Consider the following 22,754-nt stretch of genomic DNA (forward strand, 5'->3'; position numbering starts at 1 on the left):
AATAGTATGCAATATTGATTCTGGTCGATAAGGATTTTTTTATTATTTTTTTTTAAGGTATGCATTAATGATGATCTTGTCTCAAAGAACTTTGCTCGCTTTGTGGAAACTGAAGAGGATACTGGAAGTCCTGCAAAAGATCAAGAGAACCAGACATCATTAAATGTTGAATCTTTTCCAGTAAAAATCATTGATCCTACGCTTGCTTTTAGGCCAGTTCTGTTTGAGGAGAAAGTACCAATGAATCTTGAAACAGGTAGGAACCATGTATTTCAGAAACAATCAAATAGACAATATGCTAAGTTTCTATAATTGGATATATTGAACATGAAGCTACTCTAATGTCTCAGTTTGAATCAACAATTGTATCAAGTGGTATCCTAACAAAGGGTGCTTATGACTTCACAGTCATCAAATCACCAGATGTAGGAATACAGGAATACTTTTTTTTGTAGTATACAAGACAAGTGAAGGCTGAGAGGTGAGTTCAATGGGCATTTGTTGATCTGTTTAATAGCATTAGATACTGCTGAAATTACTTGTGTAGTGTGTTGCTGATGTTTTTGAGTTCGGAGGGTATTATTTGATCAGAGGTACTTGTACAACTGTAGGATTTACTGTAACTTGTCTCAAGGATTCAAATCCTTGAGATTAGCAACTGATAGAAGAAACTAAACTGCAAATCAGTGGCAACTCACTGTAAATAACAATATTAGCTTTTTATGTGTTCAGATAATTTAAAAATTTCTGATTATCTCCTTAGGTCATAGTGTTTCTAGTTCTTCTCCTGAAAAGACGTACCAAAGGTCAAGCACAGATCTAAATGAAGGTACCAAATCTGTAAGTATCATGTTGTGTCAACGGTGAATTCGATTAAGCATATATGGGACATATAAGGAATACTGTAGTCATCTAGCTGTTTCTTCTATGTAACAGATTTGCGGGACCGTTGTAATTATTGATAGAGCTAAATTGGAGTGGAATGTTGTCCTTTTACTTTAAAATGCAGAACATTAAAAAGAACAACACATCCTAGGAAAGGTTGTGTCTACTCTTTCACTCCTTTGCTATGGTTTTATGAAGATAGTAAGGATCTACAGTGGGATGTTCAGTTTTCTAAATATAAAAGAAGGTAAACTTTAACACTGCCCTGAAAACAAAATAGTCCTTATGCTATAGAATGGTTAACATTTATTGGAGTTTCTTCTTACTCGTTGAGCAGTCTAATGCCAAATAACCTTTATCAGCCACCTCAGTGATGCAGGTCTTTGACCAAGTCAAGCCTGTTGGTTTCTTGTGATAAAAGATGATTGTTAGGAAAACCCTAGTTCAGAACTGAGGATCTTTTGGATAAGTCTGGATATAGTGTCTGCTATAGGTTATTCCATTGAAGATTTTCACTGTTGTTCAATTTACCTTCATGTGCATTCACTTTGTTAGTTTGCAGGAGGGCAACCTGTTTCTGTTTTTTCCTCCAGTCTGATGAGTGCAGGCTTCTCATGATTTGTTTTTAAATAAGATGTTTAAGAACTAAGCAGTGTGTGTTAATACTATTTCAGATCCTCATTTAGGGCTATTGCTTGAGATATGACCATGACCTAATATTTCTTTTTTTTTGTGTGGGCAATATTCTTGTTACGTGCTTGAAAGAAAATACTGTTCCGTAAGAAGTAAGTTTGCTTCATTAAAACTGTTGCCTCAATCAGGCAAACATATAATTTGGTACAAAGAGAAACCCAGAATACTTGGAAAATCTTAGAGTTAAGTAAGAAAACTTCTTTTACCTTAGTAGGTGGAAGAAATACTTCTCTTGAACATTATTTTAGTGCAAAGAAATAGTTTTCACCTTTTCTTGATAGATTGTCAAAGTATTTCCGGGTTTGCCTTGCAAGGAAAAGTCAGCTGTTCACACAGACAGGTATGGTGCATTGTGATAAATATTTGAAATAGTTATGTAATCAGAGATTTAGGTGGTGATGTATGTTCTGAGTTACTATTCTTGAACACTTAAGAGAAAAAAAAAATGCATATGCACACTTTTGGGGAAGAAGGGAGTTTGAAGCTGTTGATATTTATTCAGAGTACAATAAAAATAGTTCCTTCTCAACTATGGTTTGGCAACAAATTTGATGGGGAAATATTTTTCTGCACTCTAAACATGTTAAGTTGCTTTATTATATCAATTGTTAGTGTGATTTTATATTTTCAAACTGAACTAAATATGAATTGATTTGTGCTGTGCTTTGATTTACTGTGATGCAGATCAGATGACCCATACTTAATATGCCTGAGTTGTTTGTCTTTTAAATTCACTATGTAGCTGACGGAAAGGACTGTTGTTTCATTCCTTGAAACTCTTAAGAAATCTTTCTACAGTGATGTTTGATTATTTTATTTTTTCCTCTGGACTTGAGAAAGTTACTAATTATCTGTTACAAAACTTTGTTTGGGGCTATATGCAAATACTAAAAAGCTAATGCTAACTTCAGTTTTAAAAACTGTTTTCTTTATTTCTGTAATCAAGGTGGGGGTTTTGCTCCTCAGCATAGATAATGCATTAAAAGTATTTTGAATTGTGAAAAGTGAATTGCTTCTTGAGATTTTAGAAATACTGGTGGTATTAATAAATTGTACTTTACTTTTGCATTTGCTATATTTATTATTTTTCCTTTTTTTCAGGTTCCTACAGTTCTTAAATTCTGATCCTCTGAAGACTCCTAAAATAGAAGATAACCAATGGGTATTTCGAACGTTTAACTTCAATTTACCTTGTTCTATGCAAATGTACTGGATGTGCCTGGAAGGTTTTGTTAGTGGAGGGAGAGGACACAGAGGTGGTCTTTTAGAAGGAAGTTAGGGGCTGATGCTTGTTGGTTCCACATCAGGCCCAGTTCAGGCCAAAGCTGAGCCAGTCAGCAAAATTGGTGGCACCCTTATGAATGTATACTTAAGAAATGGTAGAAGACACCAGAGGAGGAGGAGTAAGGAATGGAAAAAAAAAGTGAGAAACAATACAGGGAACACCGATATAAGAGCAACAGGAGGTGTTCAGTGCTGGAGCAGGTATTTCTGAAGGGTCTGTAACTAGTGGAGGACCCACACTGTAAAGAAGTGGGATGGAAGGAGCAAGGAAGGCAATCTGCTACATTCTGACTGCAGTGCCTGCCTTTTGCTGATAGCTGCCTCAGTGATGCAGCTTGTCCTAACCTGTGTTCACTTAAAAAGGGAGAGGAGCTTGGAGCGAAGTTGAATGGAGGGATAAAGGTGTTTTTCCATCAGTGTGCAAATGTCCTGTTGTTTTTCTTTCTTAATAACCAAAACAGTACTCAAATATTTACATTACTTAGCAACAAATTAAGTGACCTAAAGTTGAGTGTGATTTGTGTGCATCAGTAGTTAGTAACAACCCTGACTGTATTTTAACATGTCTTGCTCTCCTGCTTCTCCGCCAACCCTATGGAAGGGGAGAGTTAGCAAGTGGCTGTGAGGCCAAGCCACCACAGTGGATTTTACTAGTAATTTATAATTAATTGTATTTTTGTTGTTGCAGTTGAGCACTAAGTGTGCATCCAGCTTCTAATGCTTTCTTTTGAGTATCTTAATAAGAATAGCTCAGTCAGAAGCTCAGGTTATCGAGACCAACTGCCTGACCCCTTCTGGGATAAACAAAAGTTGGAGTACATTATTGAGGGCACTATCCAAGTGCATTTCAATCACTGACAGTCATGGAGTATCAAACATCTTGCTAGGAAGCCTGCTGCAGTGTTTGACTACCCTCACTGGAAAAAAAAATTCGAATACCTAGTCTGAACCTTTCCTGGCATAGCTTTGTGCTATTCCTGTGTGTTCTATTATTGGTTACCAGGGAACAGAGATCAGCTGCTCCATCTCCATTTATCCTCAGGAAGTTGTAGAGGACAGCAAGGTCACATCGTAGCCTTCTTTTCTCCAGACTAGACAAACCAAGTGTCCTCAGCTTCCCATAGAACTTGCCTTCAGCCCTCTTACCAGCTTTGTTGTTTCTCTTAAGACAGTTGTGTTATGAAGGTCTTTATAAATCATTCATTAAGAAAGAAATACCGAGTATTTGTCTCATCACTTCTCTGTGTAGCTGAACAGTATGTATGAATCGCATTTAAAATGTATTTACAACTTGTTTTTCCTGTTGTTTTTTTTTATCAAAATCTAATTTTTTTAATACAAGAAATGCTCAAGTCATCATAAGTAAACTATTTTAAACTATTTAAACTATTTTAAACCCTTTTATTTTGTGTTGCCTTCAATACTATCTTCTACTTATGGTTTCAGAGTTCTCACAGGGTTAGTGAAGAAGGGAACTTTGTCTTTCTTAGCAACAAAATTGAGCCATCTTCAATTCTGGAAAAAGCACCACTTTATGATGATCTGAAAAAGGTAATACTAATATTTGATTTTACACTGAATTTCTTCTAAGGATGATATGTTTCAGCCTTAAATACTAAATATGTTATTTCAATACCTTATTTTGATCGAGGAATGTCTAGGATGTTTGTCATGTGATTGAATAAATGAAGAAGCTTTAGAGAGATGCTGACACAGATGCCTGTAAGAATTTCTTACAGGCTTCTGTAAGGTTTCTGCAGGTATGTCAACTGTTGTCATAAGTTGAGTGACTTTAATTTCAATGTCATAATTTAACTCACTGACCCCAAGGAATTTGTTTTCATATTGCACGTTAAGAATATTAGTCATGAAGTGGGTCAAAAAAGTTCTTAGGTCACATAGTGTTTTGTCTTTTTTTTTTTTTTTTTGTCAGTATGTAAGTACGCAGTTTTCACATGGAACTCTTTATTATCTCTTTCTTTAGGAACTTACTCGGGAAAAATTCTTAGGCCCTACCTTCACAGAATCTTACTGTTGGCCACCAGTTGCTCGAGGATGTGATGTAGTTGCCATCTCACATCAAGGAAACGACCCTTTCTTATATATTCCACCAGTTCTTACGTTCTTGCAGTCGGGAAGTTGCTACAAAGCCTTGCCGAACAGAAATGGAGTATGTATATATTAGAGTAGTATCAGGTTTTCTGTTCTAAAGTGCAAAATAGAGTAATAAATCAAAAAATAGTGGGGGTTTAGAATGTATGTTTCTAATGTGATCTTAGTGTATCTTCGTGATGTTTGCCAGTTTCGTGATGTTTGCCAGTTTATAGGCCTTTCAATGTAAAGGCTTATGGAGATGAACTGCATGAATATTGGAAGTCTAAAACTTAGTAAGTTATGTCTAATAAGTGCTTAATGTTATAGCACTTTGATTCTTATGAAGGTTCCTTTTAAAGGACTTAGTCTGTTTTTGCTAAATTCAAATTTGTATTAGCTGTTTGAAATGTAACTTGTTTCATAACTTGTATTAGAGCACAGAACTACAGAATTACTGAGTTTGTAAGGGACTTTTAGGTGAAGATCTTAAGCTACTTGGGGTCGTAGTAGACCACCATGCTCCTGCTTCTGTTAAATTTCTGGACCTTTTACACTATGTTACTGCATGTATCCTTTTTGTCTTCAGGTAGCCTGCCATAGCATTCCTTGGGTCTGTAGCATCTACCTTAATGAGATGATACAGTACTAAAAGATTCAGTTTTTAAGCACATAAATACCTGTGTTGCAGACCTTATTTTTTTTACTAAATGTTGAGATGTTCAGAATTGTAAGAACTGTACTTCTTGTCTATTGCTATGGTGTAAAATTGTCTGTATGTATGTAGCCACTAGCACTTATTTTATGTCCTGGCTGGAAGAAGGCACAACTTGTTTTTGAGTTGTTGAAAACTTACGGCAGATGTTCCAGACAGCTTCATCCAATGTTGATAATACTTGGGCAGAATAAAGAAGAAGCTAAAAGAGTGAAAATCCAAGGATGTAAGAATACTTTCTATTTTCTTAATTATGCTTGAGAACAGCGTTACTGGCACTTAGTGTGAAGGAACAGAAATAGATATGTTTTTGTTCCATTGCTTGAGGTTTGACCTATGTTAGTGGGCATTTTAACCGCCTCCTCACAGACACTTTTCAGTATCTTACTCTGCCTGAATGTATGTAGAATCATACGATTTTAAAGGGGACCTCAAGAGATCATCTAGTGGTCTCTTTAATAAAATTGACCTGCCCTACAGTGTTTTTTACTTGTATTCTTTAAAATCATAAAAGAAAAATGTTAAGTCTTTTTTTTCTGACTTGTAGGTGATGTAATTGTGACTACACCATACAGCTTCCTGAGACTGTATGAACATAACTGCTTATTGTTTTGTAGACTTTGCCATCTTGTTTTTGATGAGATTGAGGTACTGTTTTCTGAAGCTACTGAACAGGTAATTGGGCTTTGCATTCAGATGGTAAAATGTTGTTCTAGTTGTTCTGCATGTGGCAGTCTTGAAGACAGTGGAAAACAATGCAAATACTAATCTTGAATCCTTGGCTAGAGTATAAGTTGAGAAGGAAACGGAATTCAAAATAAAAATTTTATCTGTATATTTCTGACAGAACAAAACACTGGAGAAGTAGAGCTTTGGTCTATTAATCTAACTTTTTCTAACTATGAATACTTGAACATTCATTTTTCTAGTAGATTTTATTGGCAAGGGGTTTACTGAAGCTGCTTCTTCAGGTGTTAGCTGTGATCCTTGATCAATTAATATAGTCAGTTCCAGGGAGGATGTTTGTGTGCATGCATGCACACAGTTCTTTCATGTTCTTCTGGCACTTTCTTCTTGCTTCAGAGGTATTCAAATAATAGGGCAAAAGTGCACAACACTTTCTTTTGACATACAACATAAAAGATTGAAGTTTTATAATGTGGAAAAAAAAAAAAGTGTTCTGGAGCAATATACACTCCACTGTTTTTACAGATTCCTTGGAATAGGGTAAGAGGGTGATAGATTTTTTTTCTTTATAGGTTTTTACTATATTAGATTGCTACAAGAAGACCATTATTACTGAAGAATGGGAATATTTACCACATCAAATTATTGCTGTTGGAACTCACTGGAATAAACATACAGCACGTTTAATAAAGGAATTCATGAACGATCCTTACGTTGTGATAACAGCTATGGAAGAAGCTTCTATTTATGGAAATGTACATCAGGTAAAAATCTGGGGCTGATGTTGCTATTGGTTTACCAAGATGTCTTTCTTCTTGTCTGTACTGATCAAGCTCAGTGTGTGTGCATTTATATATATATATATATATAAAATAAAACTGTTTTTTGTTGTAACTGAATAGTGCAGGAATTGTAAATCAGGTTGCTCAGGTCTACTTCCCACATACAAACTGAGGTGATTCTTAGAAAACCTTACTGAATGAGGTGATGGTCATTTACCTTAGTTTCTAGGACTGGGTGAAGACTCAACTAGTTCCATGATCCTGCTTATAAGTCTGGATTTTATGTGAGCATTACCAAATGGTATAGCTTGTGACAAAATTACTAGAAAGTTGTTTCAACTATTAATTGTATATGGCAAAACTACAGAGTAAGTTCTGCCACAACAGAGCTATTAAAAAACACCTTGTTCTACTGCAGTGCGCCATGCAACAAAATACCTTTTTTCTGGAAATCTTAGGTCAAGATATGGAGTGTTTCAAACTGTATACTTAATTTCTAGTAAATACAGTGTAGCCCTTGAGAATAATACAAAATGTAAGTATGATCTGAATTCGTCTGTGTCTAAAAATAATTTATAATTTATGCCATAAATTGGGGATTGAGCATGTTGGGATACTTGAAAGACTAGATGTTCTAAGCTTCACCCCAAATTGAAAAACGTACCACTCCTTGTGAGAAATCAAGTTAGTAGTTAGGCAGGACTGACAATGTCAGTGTTTTAAATACTTTAGTGTTTCACCTGGAGCAGGACATTTTTTGTAGTGTGAAGGTTTTCAGTAGTTCTTGAAAATGCCAAACTTAGAACAAAAGATTGAAAAATCATCTAAAATTAAATGAATGAAAAATCGTGTCTGTCATTTTAATGGAGCATTTCATCAAATTCTTAACATGGGTGTTTGATTATGTGATGTAAATAAATGCTTCTGGAAGGTATCAAGTGGATGTCGACACTCTGTGAGAACTGTATATCTTGTAAGCTTAACAGAAGAGCTACCATTTACTCTTTTTTCCCTTGATTCAAGCTGTATTGTGTAACAATGCATAGTGTTCATTAAAATGAAGAATTATGTTATAAAGTATGTTTAGATTATATGAATTATCAGTCATCTATTTTGTGTCAATTTCTAGGTTGTGCAGCATTGTGTGAGCAGTCAGAGAACTGCTATATTACTCAAAATGTTGGATTTTACCCCTAATCATCTTCAGAAGGTGCTGGTTTTCACAGATTCAGTAGATGAAGTAGAAATGGTACATCAGGTAACAAAACGACCAAACTTAGCTTGTAATATAACAGTTTTAAAAAAAAAAAAAAGATGCTTATCTATGTGTACTCAGCGTTTCAGAGAGGCAGACCAGTTGTTCTTTTTTCAGGTAACACAGCAGTAGAGACCAATGGAAAACAAAAAATATCCTTTGTACATTCATTGTCTCTGCTGGTCCTTGAACAGTATGAAGCAAGAGAGGAGAACTGTTAGATTTCACTGGGAAGCAAGAGATGTGAAGTAGTGCTGTTAAACCTCAACAGCATGGTGGAGATATAATTTTTTTTTTTACTAAAGGAGGCAGGCTATGAGGATATGAGAAAGAATACATTTAGCAGTAGTTTCAAGGGTGGGATAGCAAAAGAATATATGGCTAGACTTTCCAGATCTAATAGGAATAGTCCTAAAACACAGAAATATATTCTCTCCCAGAAGTTGGAATAGATCCTGTGTTCTTTGAAAGATTCTTAATATGTAATTAGTGTATCTGGAATGCTTAGTCCTTGAAGCCTGGTAACAGAAACCAATCTGGTTTTGTCAAGACTTTGTTTTCCTTGAGTGTCTGAGGGTTAAATTTCTTCAGGAGTATCAAAAACACCCTCTGCTCAAATACCACCACTAAAAAAAAAAAAACACAAAAGTTTGTCAATACTACAGAAGTACTGAAGCTTTTAGTGGGACTTGTTCGTAGTAATCCTTGTGTACACCAACTTCAAATACCTTAAGTGACATGGAAAAAAAAACACTTCATTACACATGCTTTCTTTCTAAATAACAAAGGCTTTAGTAGTGATTAATTTCTAAACAATTTTGAATTGACAAATATATAAAGCCTTTTTGAGACTTCTTCATTCATGCAAGTGCGGGAGATCAATGAGAGTTTTTAGCACTTTTTGAGAGTCTGAAATGTGAGCCTGCATGATACTAGAAAATAGAATCCCTTAAAACAGAGAGGTCATCTTAATGGTGGGAAAAGCTTCAAATTGACTTTGTACCTTCTTAAACAGATGCTTAATGTATTAATCTGTAGGAAGTTGGGCTTTATTAGTTTTCATTTTATACAGGAAATGAGTAAGCTTAAGTATTTTTCATATAAATAACCTAAGAATTCTACTCTTTTTTTTTTTTCCCATATACTTAAAATAACTCCAGGGTATGCCAGATACTAATAAGATAGACTGTTAGAGTTTCTCAGAGCTGTTATTGTTGTATTGCAAGAATGTGTAACTTTGTCCTTAGGCACTGAAGAGCAATTCAATATTTGCCTTGAAAATACATAAAGAAAAGGAGTTTAATTTCACGTATGTCCTAGAGCACTGGACAAAAAGCTATGCTTCTGGTAATCATGTTGTGTTAGGTGAGTATCTTCTCATTTTCTAGTTGTCTATTGTTTATTTCTTCATGGTGACCTATGTTCTACATTAAATACTTAAAAAGATTATTTTGTCACTTCCGTGAGGCCAATCCCCTATGAATTACTGTTGGTTATCTCTTTACTTGTTAGTGCTGCATCCAGTCTACCTTTTTTTTTTTTTTTTTCCCCCTGGGTCTCAAGGTTAACTGCTGATAGGGAAATCATCAAGAAGCCTTACTTATTAGATGGAGCTTAAAAGAGTTGTTTGATTTATTAGTTACAAGAACTATTAGTTCTTTCAAAGAACTTCTACAGTTTCCCTCTGCTAATACGAAGGCTATTTTCAGTTTGAAATTCAGAATGTCTGAAGCCTTAGCATAATCATTTCCCCGTGTTCTGGTAGATTTTTTTTTTTTTTTTTTTTGAGTTCTTTACCAGGCAAAGCCTTAAGCAGTTTTAAACTTCATTTTTTCCTTTTATCTGTCAATTGAAGATTAATGTAATTGCATCTATAGGTTCAAGGTGTTAGCATTTCTGCATTACTGGAAGTGTTTTCTATTTTGTGAAGTATTTGGCTGTGGCCTATTCTTTCTTTGATATTGTTATGAGATTGAGATTTACACAGATTAGAAACTAGCATGTGATGCTTTCTGCCATACGCTTATGAAATGTGTTGAAGAAACCTAATGTAAGTGTATTGGGAAAAGATTGTCCTCGATTCTTAAGTGGATGGGGAGAAGGAAACAGGCATTGCAAATGTGATCTAATACTCCACATGCTTAAAGTATTACAGTTCCCTTACATTTGTGTTTAAACCACGTGTTCAGTTTTAACAGATGACTGCATGCAGTTTTTGGGAATTACAGATGCATCTTGCGTGATACATTTCAGTTTTCCTTCTTCTCCAAGAATCTTTGGTCAACGTCTGTACAACATGTCTGACAACTTCCATAATGTGATAGAGGTTTGAATAAATCTTCAAAAAAATTAATGTTAACATTTGATAACTATTTGGCGGATAAATAAAAGCTTAGAAATGGATACATATGTTTTAGGAATCATCAGTAGATCAGGAACATACAAAGGCAAGGTCAGTCGTACTGCTAACAGAAAACAACACATGTCATGCTCTTGGGATCCTGCGCTATTTGAAGCGTGCTAAAGCTGAAATTCCCCTGGAACTGCATGATTTTACAGCCAGGGTGCTAGAAGCTGAAGAAGAAAAGAAGTTTGCAAGGCCACTGTGCACCTATCTTAAAGCATTTGGAATTTGCAAGTAAGGAAATAACACATTTTCCTAACATTCATACTCATGAAAGAAGGAATTGTGTGCCTTGAATGATGACTGCTTCTACTTCATAGATTTTTCTATTGAGTACTTTCATTCATATCAGATATTGCTCATGATTTTTTTCTAAAACTTTTTTTTAATACGTAGGAATAGAACTGTGTGTCCAGACCGTCATCAAATTAATTTACAAATAGACATGCTCCAGAATATGCCAGATAAAATTACACAAACGTCTGGATGTGTGACAGTAAGTTATTGTTATTTATCTTGGTTTTGGGTACTAAAAAGGCAGGTCTTAAATATTACTTCAGCATATTACATATTTTTTAACATTTACGTTAATACTGCTGTAATATGTGTGCTATATTTCAAAAATGTTTGTTCATGTTTAGCTTTTTTCTTCTCTCCCTTGAAGGGGTTGCAGCATAAATATGAATTGTGCCAGATTTGCCCTTAAATTTGCCCCTTTGAACTGCTTGCATCCTCTTCCCGTCCTGTCTTTTGCAGAGTTCAGGTGCATTCAGCTCACGCAGTTAATGGGCACTATCAGTACCGAAAGGTCGATGGCTGCAAGAATAGAAAGGAGAACTGGGTGTATTTTTTATTTATTTTTTGTCACTCCACTTCTGCCTAATACAGAAGTTTTTCTTGGTAGGTATGAATTCAGACTATTTGACAGGCTGTATCTAGTTTTTGTAGTGCCTAAGGTCAGGACTGACTTCATGATCTCATCTGCTTTCTTCTGCTGACTGCAGCATTATAAGTATTCATTAATACATGAATACAATAAGTATTCATTTTCCTCTTTGTTAGGAAATATTGCAGTGGGTTCCATTTAGGAACTGAAGTCATGTTGTGCTCTTTTGGGATTTTTATGAAGTGGAAATCAAATGTCTGGTCTTCTTACTATCTGCGTTGTATACCTAGCTGTATTTCAGTATTTCTATGTGGAATGACATTTAAACAGTACACCCAGAATTTTATGTGTTGGAGTTGCTGGTAGTATATTCTTTGTTTTGTTTTTTATGAAACCAATTTTTAGTGCAAAATTTTCAGAGTGATGGCCTAATAAAGAGAACAATAATGCAATGCCATTACATGTTTCCCCAGTAAGCTGTTTTAAAATTCATCATAAAGTTGGAGAACATAAAGAGTTAAGCTAGGATGGTGTGGAATGCCTTAGTAGTTAATAGCTTCACAGGTAATAGCGTAGCTCGCTGGGATACCACCAACTGAGGTTTGATGGTTTTTGTGCTATATATTTCCATCGACTGGAATATGGTCAGTTAATACTATTTATTATCCTAAGAATAATATAGTAATAATAAATGATCTCCTGAAATGTGTGTTTACAGTAGTCTCTCTGCCTCCTCTGTGGGTTGTGAATAGATGGCTGGCCTTGAATATGAAAACTTAAACATCTCCACATCTCATTAATTTGAGACATCATCAGTCCTTTTTTTTTCCTTCCCTAATATGTTTTGTTCTTTCAGATACTGCCTCTCCACATTGTAAATGCAACAAACTACTTCGGTCGTATAGTAGATAAACAACAGGACCGATATACTATTCTTGCTGAAGAAATCAATGAATATTTTAAGGAGACTAGTAATAAAATTCCTATTAAAAAGGCAGAGAAGCTAGCTCTGTATGGATTATGTGAGGAAACACTTTTTCACAGGTAAGTGTTGTGTGTTGTTTTTTTTAATTTACTTGTGCACTTCTATATAAGGAAAAAAAAATATCTAAACCTTTCATTGCTTGTTTTTTAAAAACAAAAAATACAGTGTCCACCTCCCCATCCTGCCCTGAAAACAGCAAAAAAACACTGCTATATTCGGATCAGTCTTTAAAATACCAAACAAACACATACTTTTTAAGTTACCAAATGGAAAATAAAATGATCCCACATGCACATATGCATATGCCCACACAGAATTCAGTATTATACTGTGAATTTTTTTTACACATGCAGATTTAAAAACAAACAAACAAAGGCTTCTTACAATTGATTAGATGAATACTAATTCTGTTATGTTCTCCCACTATATGAAGAGTTCAGGTGGTAGAGACTCCTCCAAAAGAAGAAAACTTATTCTTTAATGTCAAAATCAAATACATAGATGAAGGCAGAACACGTCAAGTTCAGAGCTCTCAGCTTCTTCACTTACCTGCAAGATTTCAGCATCTGCCACCTCAGGCTGTGGAATTTATAGTTTGTAGAGTGAAACCCGTTGATAATGAAATTGAATGGAACCCAAAGGTAATATTCATTATCCCTTATTTCCCTTAGGTTCTTTAATTTGTGTGTTTGTTTTCTAAAGGAAAACAGTTATGAATTCAAACTTAGTTATCAAATTTAATTGTTTTTAGTCTTATCAATAAATATGTTAGTGGTCCAGATTCTGAGAAGTTAACTTTTACTTTTTGTTTGCCTGCAAAATAATAAAGTGAAATTTATGGGATTTTCTCCTACGTGATTTAAATGCTTTCTTCCAGAATGTTATTGCTACTTTTAAGTCTGTGGGGAGTAATGGGAGGGCAGCCTCTGTAAATTGACCTGTGCTTGGGTAGTCTTCTATTAATAAATTCCTTCCTTAAAGACTTAACTACTTTAATCCATGGTAAAATTACAGTACTTCATTAGTTTACTCAAGCCATTTTGATTTATTGAATTGAATTTATTGTTAAGCTCAGATGATATTTCATTAAAATTCAAATAAATGCAAAGTTACCTTGCTAAACATCTCAGAGGTGGTGTTTTGTTTCTCCTAGGTAACCCATTATATTCATCACAAAATTAAAGGAAAACCACATGAAGCAAAAATAGTACTTGCCCTAGGAAATACACTTTGGATTGACCCAATGGTAGGTATGGTGTTGTTGAGTTAAAAAAGGAACACAGACAGAAATATATTCTGATTTTAATCTACATAGTATTCATGTGTAACTAAGCACTGGAACAGATTGCTCAGAGAAGTTTTATACTCTCCATCCTTGGAGATACTTGAAGGCCCATCTGGATGCAGTCCTGGGCTGCTGGTTCTAGGTAACCCTGCTTGAAAAGGGAGGTTGATTGACATGACTCCCTCCTCACAGCTTCAGCTGTTCTGCAATAAACATGAATGTTTGTTTATAGATGGAATGTATGTGAGTGATTAAAAATTGTTACTGGCGTATTTTCAGCTGTCCAGATTTACAGTTCAGAGTATCAAATAAGTTATGTCATCCAGACTATTTCATGAAGTTAATAACAAAAGTGTTTTGTGGAAATACTACTTAGCTTTTTATAAAATCATTTCTGTGGTTTGCCACACATACCTCTGAGATAATGATGCTTTGATCCTCTAACATTGTTTGCTAAACTCTAGGATCTCTTACATTAGGCTTTGTTTATTCTGTTTATATTTGTAAGCCTTTGCTGTCTTCTGGTTCTTGCACCAGTGGGAGTGGGACAAAAAGGACATGACATATGTTCACACTGAGAATGATGATTATTGTATAACTAACTGTATTGTGTTGCTGCTGCTGTTTCAGTGATGACGATGCTGTTGCCTTTTTATATTCGACGATCTTTTCAAATTACCTTCTTGTTCTTTTGCTTTTTTGCGCTTTTTTTTTTTCTTGCAACTCTCTTTCCTTAGCCAGTTTTATTCCAAGCTTTTCTGCAAATTAAAAGAACCCTTTAAAGTTTTTTCCTTAGTTTTCTTAATCCGAATAGGAAGAATGAGTGCTCTTGTTTGTGTGTGGAGTTTTGTTTTTAACACTTTTTAACACTGCCATTAACTAACATCTGGAAGATGTCTTAGTCTTGTGGAGCATTAATGGGTAGTATTGTGAGGTTTTTCTTCATCAGCTGCATTTCTTTCTATTGGCATTCAAAAGAAAACCAATAAACATCAATTGGATATAAAGGCTGCCTCTCATGCTGAAGATGCTGAAATTTTTGATTTTGTTATGATGTCTCATTATAGTACTCTTAGACATGATGAAATCACTTTAAATATTGTTTGTGTCAAAGCTGATTTCTTAGGTTTCCTGAAATCGGCATGTTAAGGTCAGTGCCATGTTTGTATTGTTTTGTCAGTTCCCTGGCCTGTGAAGGTAACAGAACTGGGCTGGTCAAAGTATCCATATTAGAGGTGCTGACTGGAAGGTGATAGGTAGGGAAAAGTGAGGAGGAGAAGAGTAGGTCATCCATGCAGTGATGTTTCCCCTGAGTATTTTCCTATTCTCCCAAAATCTTGCAGGTAGGAAACTACCTTAAGGCTGTGTTTTAATTGAAAGGGTTTGGGTTGTTTGTTGTTGGCTTTTTTGTGTTTTGCTTGTTTGGAAAGTCAGGAATCTATTCTGAAAGTGAAGTCAAAGGACAAAGAAAAAATCAAGGTGCATTTCAAGTCTTCATTAATGACCTTAAAAAGCTAGTTGTGTTTTTATAATGTCTGTGTCAAAAACAATTTTATGGGCAATGAGTTTTTTTTAAGAATTGCTGTCAAAGATAAAAATGATCCCCCAACTTATGAGTTATGGTTGAAACAAGTTGATCAGAAAGGCTTCCCCACATACCAGGATCACCATGCATTTCTTGTGTCGGCCTGGTCCTGTCCAAGTAAGGTATTTCTGTGCTTTGGAATATATCATGCTTTATTTTCCTGTCTATTCAATCAGATGAAAAATAAAGTGGAAAGAGAAAATTATCTGAAAGTAATTTTCTTACTTAGCTTAATTTCTGATATGATCTCAATCTTTTCTCTTTGTTTGCTAGCTTTTGTTTTTATTCCTCTCAATAAAACTGGGGCCCCACCCACAGCAGTTTTATTGTGATTTGGATCTAGAAGTTATTCTAACTCTATGGTGTATATATTGGCTGTAATTTTTGTAATTGAGGCTAGGATTTTCTACTTCGTTTCCACATTGGTTCTTTTAGATGAGGCTAGCTACTAGGTAATTGAGTTGTTACAACAATTTAAAATATGGTGATCCTTTGAAAACAATTGAACATGAGTAAGTTATTTCATGTTTAAACACATACTCGTTAATTTTCAGATTTTCGAAATTTTATCTAAAGAACAGCTTAGAATTGTAGAGAAACAACTAATGAGCTATGGTTTTCATTTAGAATGTTTTGTAATTCAAGGTCCGGGTTACCAGGCTTTCGGATTTGAAGATGTATGTCAATGAATACAGTGTGCGATCTGAGATACTGTCTACAGGTCTGGGAACTGACAATCCAGAACACGTAACACAACTCCAGAAGTTATATGTACTAAATCACACGAATGACTTGGAGCCTTTGTGAGTGTTTCCAATTATTTGGAATATGTATTTAAAATATGTATTATTTTCAGCATATATTTTACTAGGAAAAAAGTAACTTTATGAACAGGATATTTACATTATTGCTACTGAGTATTATTTTCGTTTAAATAGAGACAGCTGTGTTTGTGACATCTGCTTTCCTCTTTCTTTAGTTACATAAGCATCATGGAAAGAAAAATAGAAAGTCTTCAAGATGTTAAACTAGCATTTGATGCAGATAGTCAAGTTTGTCATAAAAATGTGTAAATTCAAATTTTGTTGTCTTACGATCAGTGGCTTCTCACATAGCTTGACTCTGTTGCAATATTTCCTGCATCTTGAGTACAGCTAGTAAAGCCCCTCAGTTGGCCAACTGAGTTGATGTAATTTACATAGTGTGTCCGTTAATACCTCACTTTCTTACAAGCATAGAGTTCTTAAAATTGTTATTGCAGGTATTATTTGTAATCTGTAAAGCCAGAGGTTTCTTACTAATATGTGAACTCTTAAATATTCTAAAACGTTTATTTTTTCTGAGTCAGAACAAAATATGACCAAAAAGCCCCCAGAACAACTGGAATTCTTTTTTGAAAGGTAACCAGTTTCCTATCCAGGTCCATCAGACACACTAACAGATTTTTTGACTCAAAGAAAGTACTGCCAGCATCAGAAGTTTAAATGTTCTTCTGACTTGGATTACTGTAGAAAAGCTTCTTACTGTATCAATAAACTTAAGTAACCCTGTGGGTGAGACTTCAGGATTGCTAGAAGTGCATTTTAGAAGTTCCATGTTTGTTTGTGGTTTTGTTTGTTTGTTTTGTATATGTTAGAATGAGAAACATAACTCCAATAGGACTTCCAACTACGATTTGGAATTCATTTAATATTTAACATTCTTAAACCTTTTATTTTATAAACCTTTCATTTTAAAAACATTTTTTTTCTGTGTTCAGAAGCATAAAGGAGGATACAGACCATTCAGAGAACATGTCTGATCCTCAGAACATGTCCATACAAGCAAATTCTACTGAAAACTGTAAATCTTCTAAAATGACTATGGGGAATCATCTATGTGGTAAGCATTCTCCTTGTTAACAAAAAATTTAAAGCTTTCATTCAAGCTAAGCCCTGAAATGTTAACATGAAAGTCATTTTTTTCAAATGCAGCCTTTTTTTCTGAATATATGGAGTAGCACCATATGTTGTGGCTTAACATAAACATTGTATGTTTATTAAATGTTTATGTTAAGTCATGTTTATGTTAAGTCACAAATACCTTATAGTTAGTAGCCTGAAGATGCTATGTGAGTAAGCCACATGAATACATCTGTTTTACTGTTTGGGACGTATTCTGTCCTTGAAACATTCAGTTGTTTGGCTCTATTTGGAATGGTGAGCAGGAAATAACTCCCAAGGAGAGGAAGAGCATTTTACTTCCAAAAGCTGTAAGGTTGAAGGAAGTTAACCTATGTTGGAATATCTGAGGTGAAAAACAGCATCATTCACTGGGAGGTTATGGTTTTTTATTATTATTATTTCCCCAGATTCCGGGTGGTAGAAAACAGCTTTTTTTTTTTTTTTTTTTTCTTAAGCTAATGCTCAAGGTTTTGGTATTCAGTCAGCAGAGAATTTAAAAGCACATGACTTGATGTCAGCCATGAAGAGGACAGAAGATGGTCTAGCTCTAGTTAGCATGTGAATTTGGAGAGATGAGGGCTGAATGATTAAAAAAAGTTGCAATGTCATGTAATACTTACCATGGAAGACTTTTTATTTTTACTTGGTATAGTAGAGTGACTGTAATGCTGTGTTTCAAGCTCTGATGATAATATCAATTTTAGCTGTTTAATGAACCCCTGAAACATGTACTCAGTTTCTAAAATTACATGTTGCAGGTTTCAAATAATGTCTGGAAGACTGAAAAAAAAATCCTTTATATGACCTGGAAAGTGTGATTTTTATTTTTTTAATACCAACTCTAATACTTTTCATTTGAAATTTCAGTTGAATTATTAGCTTAATAGAATATTTCCAGATAGGAAGTATCTGATGTAAGTACCAAATACATGCTTGCAGTAGTGCTTGCAGTAGTAATCTGATTGCTGTTGAATTATTTCTATGATGGTACAGGCCTATTCTGGAATCTGGTTTGTGCATTATAGATAAATATAAACTATATTCCTTGATTTCTTATTTTTAGATGGTGTAGCTCAAAATAAGGAAGCAGAAGACTCCACCCTGCATCAGCACAAATGGTAAAAAAAAACAACTCAGAGCGATTTTGCTATTATGCTTCTTTTTAATGTGAACTGTCAAACAGGACAGTTATCCTTACTGAGATTATCTGTTTTATGCGTAAATAGATACAATACAGGTAGAAGTATCCTGTAATTTTTAAATTGATATTGAGCATGAGAGACCAGTGGTGATGTTGGATGTGTCCCCTCTTGAGCTAACAAATACACTCCTCCAAAGACTGATACCACATTGCTTTTGTAGCAAGTGTGGCTGACAGTCTGTTTCCTGACATAACGGTTTCCTGATATTGCTACTTAGAGTCAAATTATTATGGTTTGAATACACATACAGGTGCTGAAACTCACCTGTTTGTTGGCAACCTAATGGGAGAATTCTAGTTGTATGTAAGACAGTTTATTTTCTGTTTGGGCTAACTCCAATTAATCTTTCTCTATTCTAGCTTTTATCCAGAAATAAAATGGTTTCAAAATGAAGTGACTATTACAGTGAAGGTAAAAATAGCAGGTATTGCTGACTATAAATGTGACTTCTCTAAAGAGAAAGTAATTTTCAGGTAGGTTTATGAAATTCGAGTTTAATAAACCTGAAATTTGACTGTTAGTTTGTATTTATTTTTTAAAAACCTTTTTATAATTTAGTGCTTGTTCAGGAGACAAACTTTATTTGGCTGACATGGAGCTACATCAGTACATACTTACAGAAAAGTCATCGTGTGTGATTAAGGATAAAGAGGCTGCTATTATCCTCACAAAAGAGAAAAAAGGACCATGGTGCAAGTTACTAAAGAACAAGGTGAAGGGAAAATTGATTTGAGAATTACTGAATATTTCAAACATACTAGCTGTGTTTTGGTACAGATACTTCAGACTGTTTTTTGTTAACAGAATCCTCATGTGTCTTTTGATTTCGAACACTGGGAAGATTTTGAAGACAAGGGTCCTTTTCCAGTTGGTAAGGATAGAACAAGTCAGTGTTTCTCATGTATGAAATGGTTATCATCCTAATTTTTATTGCATAGATTTTATCTGAAATATTCAATTGTTTTATAAGTATGACACTAAGCTGGCTTGCCCAGCTCCTATGAAAACAGATAAGAGGACCTCTAGCAAAGTATGTGCAGACAGGTGTTTTTCAGTCAGAATAGTACAGACAGTTTGGTACAGAAGTTTTTAGTGTTTTGGTCTAGTTTGTACCCTAAAGGCTTTTTGTGTTTCTACATATGTGTTTTGAAGCTCTTGTCTTTTCTTGCTTTATAGATTTTATACACTTTGTTAATTACTTCTAGGTACTAAAAAGCTGCATTGCACTTCTGCAGTAACCGAAGATCTGGTTGAGTCTTCAGATGACAGTAGTGTAGAAAGTGATGAGTAATTTGGAGATAGATCTTTGTCTGTTAAGGATAATGTTGCAAAGTATTGTCTATTGCATGCCCCTAAAATTGTTGAAACTGAACGTATAGGTTGCAGAACTGTGTTTAATTTTTGGAGAAAAATAGTAAGTAAAGTCCTTATGTTCTAAGCATCTGGAAAAAAATACTCTCCAGAAGAACTCTATTGTCTAGTGCCTTTGCTTCAAAATTGTTGGCTTTAATGATGATGTGCACATCAGTACTTTTAATTTAAGAAATTAAAGAGCTTTACTTACCTGAGTTTGCTGTGTTAACAATAGTTAATAATTTCTGCAGTTTCACAAACTCTGATGGTCTGTCAATGATTTCTATATTATCCTTCATACGCATACAGAATCAGTTTTGTATCAATTGCCTGTTTCAGTTCTGCATGAATAAATGATGCCTGAACTCAGATAGCAATCTTTACCTGACTGGATGTACGTGGACTTGGCATGAAATACTGTACTGTGCAGCTAACTAATAGCAAACTGCTGCATAGTGTTAGCAGAATGAGCATTGTAGAAAATTCAGCGTTTGTTTTCAGTTTGATGTTTGCATGTGTTGTGAACTCTTTTCCTTATCCAATTTCCTCTCACCTAGCTAAAACTCTTGCCTCGTATGCTAATAAAGGACAAAATCTCGTCTGCCTAGCTCAAAGGCTTTGAGCTTTCATGTCATCTTTCAGTAAATAATTTTTCACTGTTACATTTGTACACACCAGAACATCTCACAGTGAAATAACGTAATAGCTACTCAAAATAAATTAAGCTGGTACTAATCTCTTCGCAGCTGTAGATCTTAAAACATGTTAATCTCTCTAGTGGAACTATATGATGACTTAAAATAGAGATTTAGCTTTACAGATTTATTTTAAGAAACCTAAAATTTTGTTGTATTTTTAACATTATTCAAAGAACAAAGCCGAAATTTTTAAGTGACGAAGTATCCTTTATTGTCAGCACTGGATGCACGGGGGATCCTTCCGCCTAACGTGCATGTTTGAAGTGACAGTGTCTCATATTTATACAGCAAAACAATGAATATTCAATTAATACCTTTACATATTCATCACCTAAACCCACCTACTCTCACTTCGTATGCTAACTAGCTTATCAGTCCTTGCGCGAAGCCTCCCAAGAATTGTGGGCAGGGGTCTTTGGGATGTGGGCAGTGGTCTTTGGGAGGAAGACTGCAGGTCTTCCTCATGGTGTACTTTTCACTTTTTGCTAAAGAATGCCAAGTTGTCTGAATCAGTTGTTTTCCAAGCTGCAGGAATGCCGAGTTGGCTCAAGTTAGCTCAAGTTTCAGCATAACTGAAAGTTGACAGATAACGGGATGTTTCAATTAACTAGATGCTTCAACTTAACAGAAAGTCGACAGAAAACAAGATGTCATATATTTTGTTCTCATTAAATTTTTAACTGCAAGATTTATTCTATCCTAAAGTGAGTTTAGGCAATATCAATGTGAAGAACGTACTTGCCACTTGGGAATTATTCTTTCAAGAAACATTAGGATGCCTTTGCTAATCTCTTTGGGGAGAGGAATGTTTTACCTTTGTACTAACAGTTACATCAGTTACATTGTAGACAGAGGCAAGGAACAAATCAATTCCCAAGATTATTTTAAGGACATGGAAGGCAGTAATCCAAACCACTCTGACTGCTTTCTTTGGAAGCTGTACAACAAAAAGCCTCTGACATAAATCATTCTTGCACTTCTCTGGATGGCGAGTAGTTCCAGTCAAGGCTGCAAGCCTGCTGCTTTATACCTCCCAAGGACTGGCCTGATAAGGGTTTTCAGTCTAATCCTACTCTGCATTCATCTGAACATCACATGATTCAGTGCCATGTAATGCAAACTGATTTCGCCCAAAGATGGGCTTGGCAAAGGAGCAGGCACAATCCTGTAAATCAAGATTAGCATGCACTGGCAAAGTTTATTAGAAAAGCCTGCTCAGCGCCTTCCTCTACATGTATTGTATCTCTCTGGGCAACTAACTTGCTTGTCATCAGGAACATCACAATCACTTCAACACGATGGGTGATTTAACCAGACAGATAATACACAATACTCCGTTGTACATTAAATCCTTAATGTTTTACACACATACACACACCCCTCCCATGAGCTGCTTCCTTCTGCCTGAGAACCACTTCAGTGTTCTCACTGGTATTACAACTAGTGTTCTGGAAGTGCTTATACAATCCTAGAATTTAAAGAAATCTGATACCTTTCCATTTAAAAACAAGGAAGTTCATTCTCAGGCAGAGAAATGCCTTGTCAAGTTTCAGAATGGAACAGATTTTTACAGCTACATTAAAAATTCCAAACTGGATTTGTGATGGAAACACCGATAATCTAAACCATAGCACAGTTAGCTGTGTGCTGCTGCACTATCAATTTTTTTTTTTTGTTTGCCAAATCACTTGTTTATTGGTAGAGGAAATCTAACCACTATTTTTAATCACACTGAAAAGGCAATGGGGATATTAAAAACATGAAAACAGTGCCCTAGGGGTTTCCTCCTTCACTTATACCTTTTCTCTTACAGATCACAGAATCACAGAATTGTCTAGGTTGGAAGAGACCTCAAGATCATCGAGTCCAACCTCTGACCTAACACTAACAAGTCCTCCACTAAACCATATCACTAAGTTCAACATCTAAATGTCTTTTAAAGACCTCCAGGGATGATGACTCAACCACAACCCTGGGCAGCCCATTCCAATGCCTCACAACCCTCTCAGTAAAAACTTCTT

The 22,754-nt window shown here is 35.1% G+C and overlaps 1 protein-coding gene across 5 annotated transcripts in view; it reads left to right on the top strand.

The window, feature by feature from the left end:
- Window positions 1-20,649, top strand: part of TDRD12 (tudor domain containing 12) — a 28,945-nt gene extending 8,296 nt beyond the window's left edge. For 4 of the 5 annotated variants that reach the window (XM_068693942.1, XM_068693941.1, XM_068693938.1 and 1 more), the window contains 24 exons: window positions 58-256; window positions 764-840; window positions 1,860-1,918; window positions 2,680-2,740; window positions 4,309-4,413; window positions 4,847-5,032; window positions 5,741-5,894; window positions 6,216-6,343; window positions 6,928-7,119; window positions 8,267-8,395; window positions 9,640-9,757; window positions 10,582-10,718; window positions 10,810-11,030; window positions 11,193-11,292; window positions 12,539-12,726; window positions 13,101-13,308; window positions 13,821-13,913; window positions 16,183-16,340; window positions 17,297-17,418; window positions 18,544-18,598; window positions 19,042-19,155; window positions 19,241-19,394; window positions 19,487-19,553; window positions 19,888-20,649. In XM_068693942.1, coding sequence (XP_068550043.1) covers window positions 58-256; window positions 764-840; window positions 1,860-1,918; window positions 2,680-2,740; window positions 4,309-4,413; window positions 4,847-5,032; window positions 5,741-5,894; window positions 6,216-6,343; window positions 6,928-7,119; window positions 8,267-8,395; window positions 9,640-9,757; window positions 10,582-10,718; window positions 10,810-11,030; window positions 11,193-11,292; window positions 12,539-12,726; window positions 13,101-13,308; window positions 13,821-13,913; window positions 16,183-16,340; window positions 17,297-17,418; window positions 18,544-18,598; window positions 19,042-19,155; window positions 19,241-19,394; window positions 19,487-19,553; window positions 19,888-19,973 — 3,111 coding nt within the window. In that variant the 3' untranslated portion in view covers window positions 19,974-20,649. The remainder of the gene's footprint in view (window positions 1-57; window positions 257-763; window positions 841-1,859; window positions 1,919-2,679; window positions 2,741-4,308; window positions 4,414-4,846; window positions 5,033-5,740; window positions 5,895-6,215; window positions 6,344-6,927; window positions 7,120-8,266; window positions 8,396-9,639; window positions 9,758-10,581; window positions 10,719-10,809; window positions 11,031-11,192; window positions 11,293-12,538; window positions 12,727-13,100; window positions 13,309-13,820; window positions 13,914-16,182; window positions 16,341-17,296; window positions 17,419-18,543; window positions 18,599-19,041; window positions 19,156-19,240; window positions 19,395-19,486; window positions 19,554-19,887) is intronic. The other variant, XM_068693939.1, reaches the window with a different exon arrangement.
- The last annotated feature ends 2,105 nt before the right edge of the window (window positions 20,650-22,754 follow it).

The sequence above is a fragment of the Anas acuta genome, chromosome 10 (assembly GCF_963932015.1).
Source record: "Anas acuta chromosome 10, bAnaAcu1.1, whole genome shotgun sequence".
In the NCBI taxonomy this organism is placed as follows: Eukaryota; Metazoa; Chordata; class Aves; order Anseriformes; family Anatidae; genus Anas; species Anas acuta.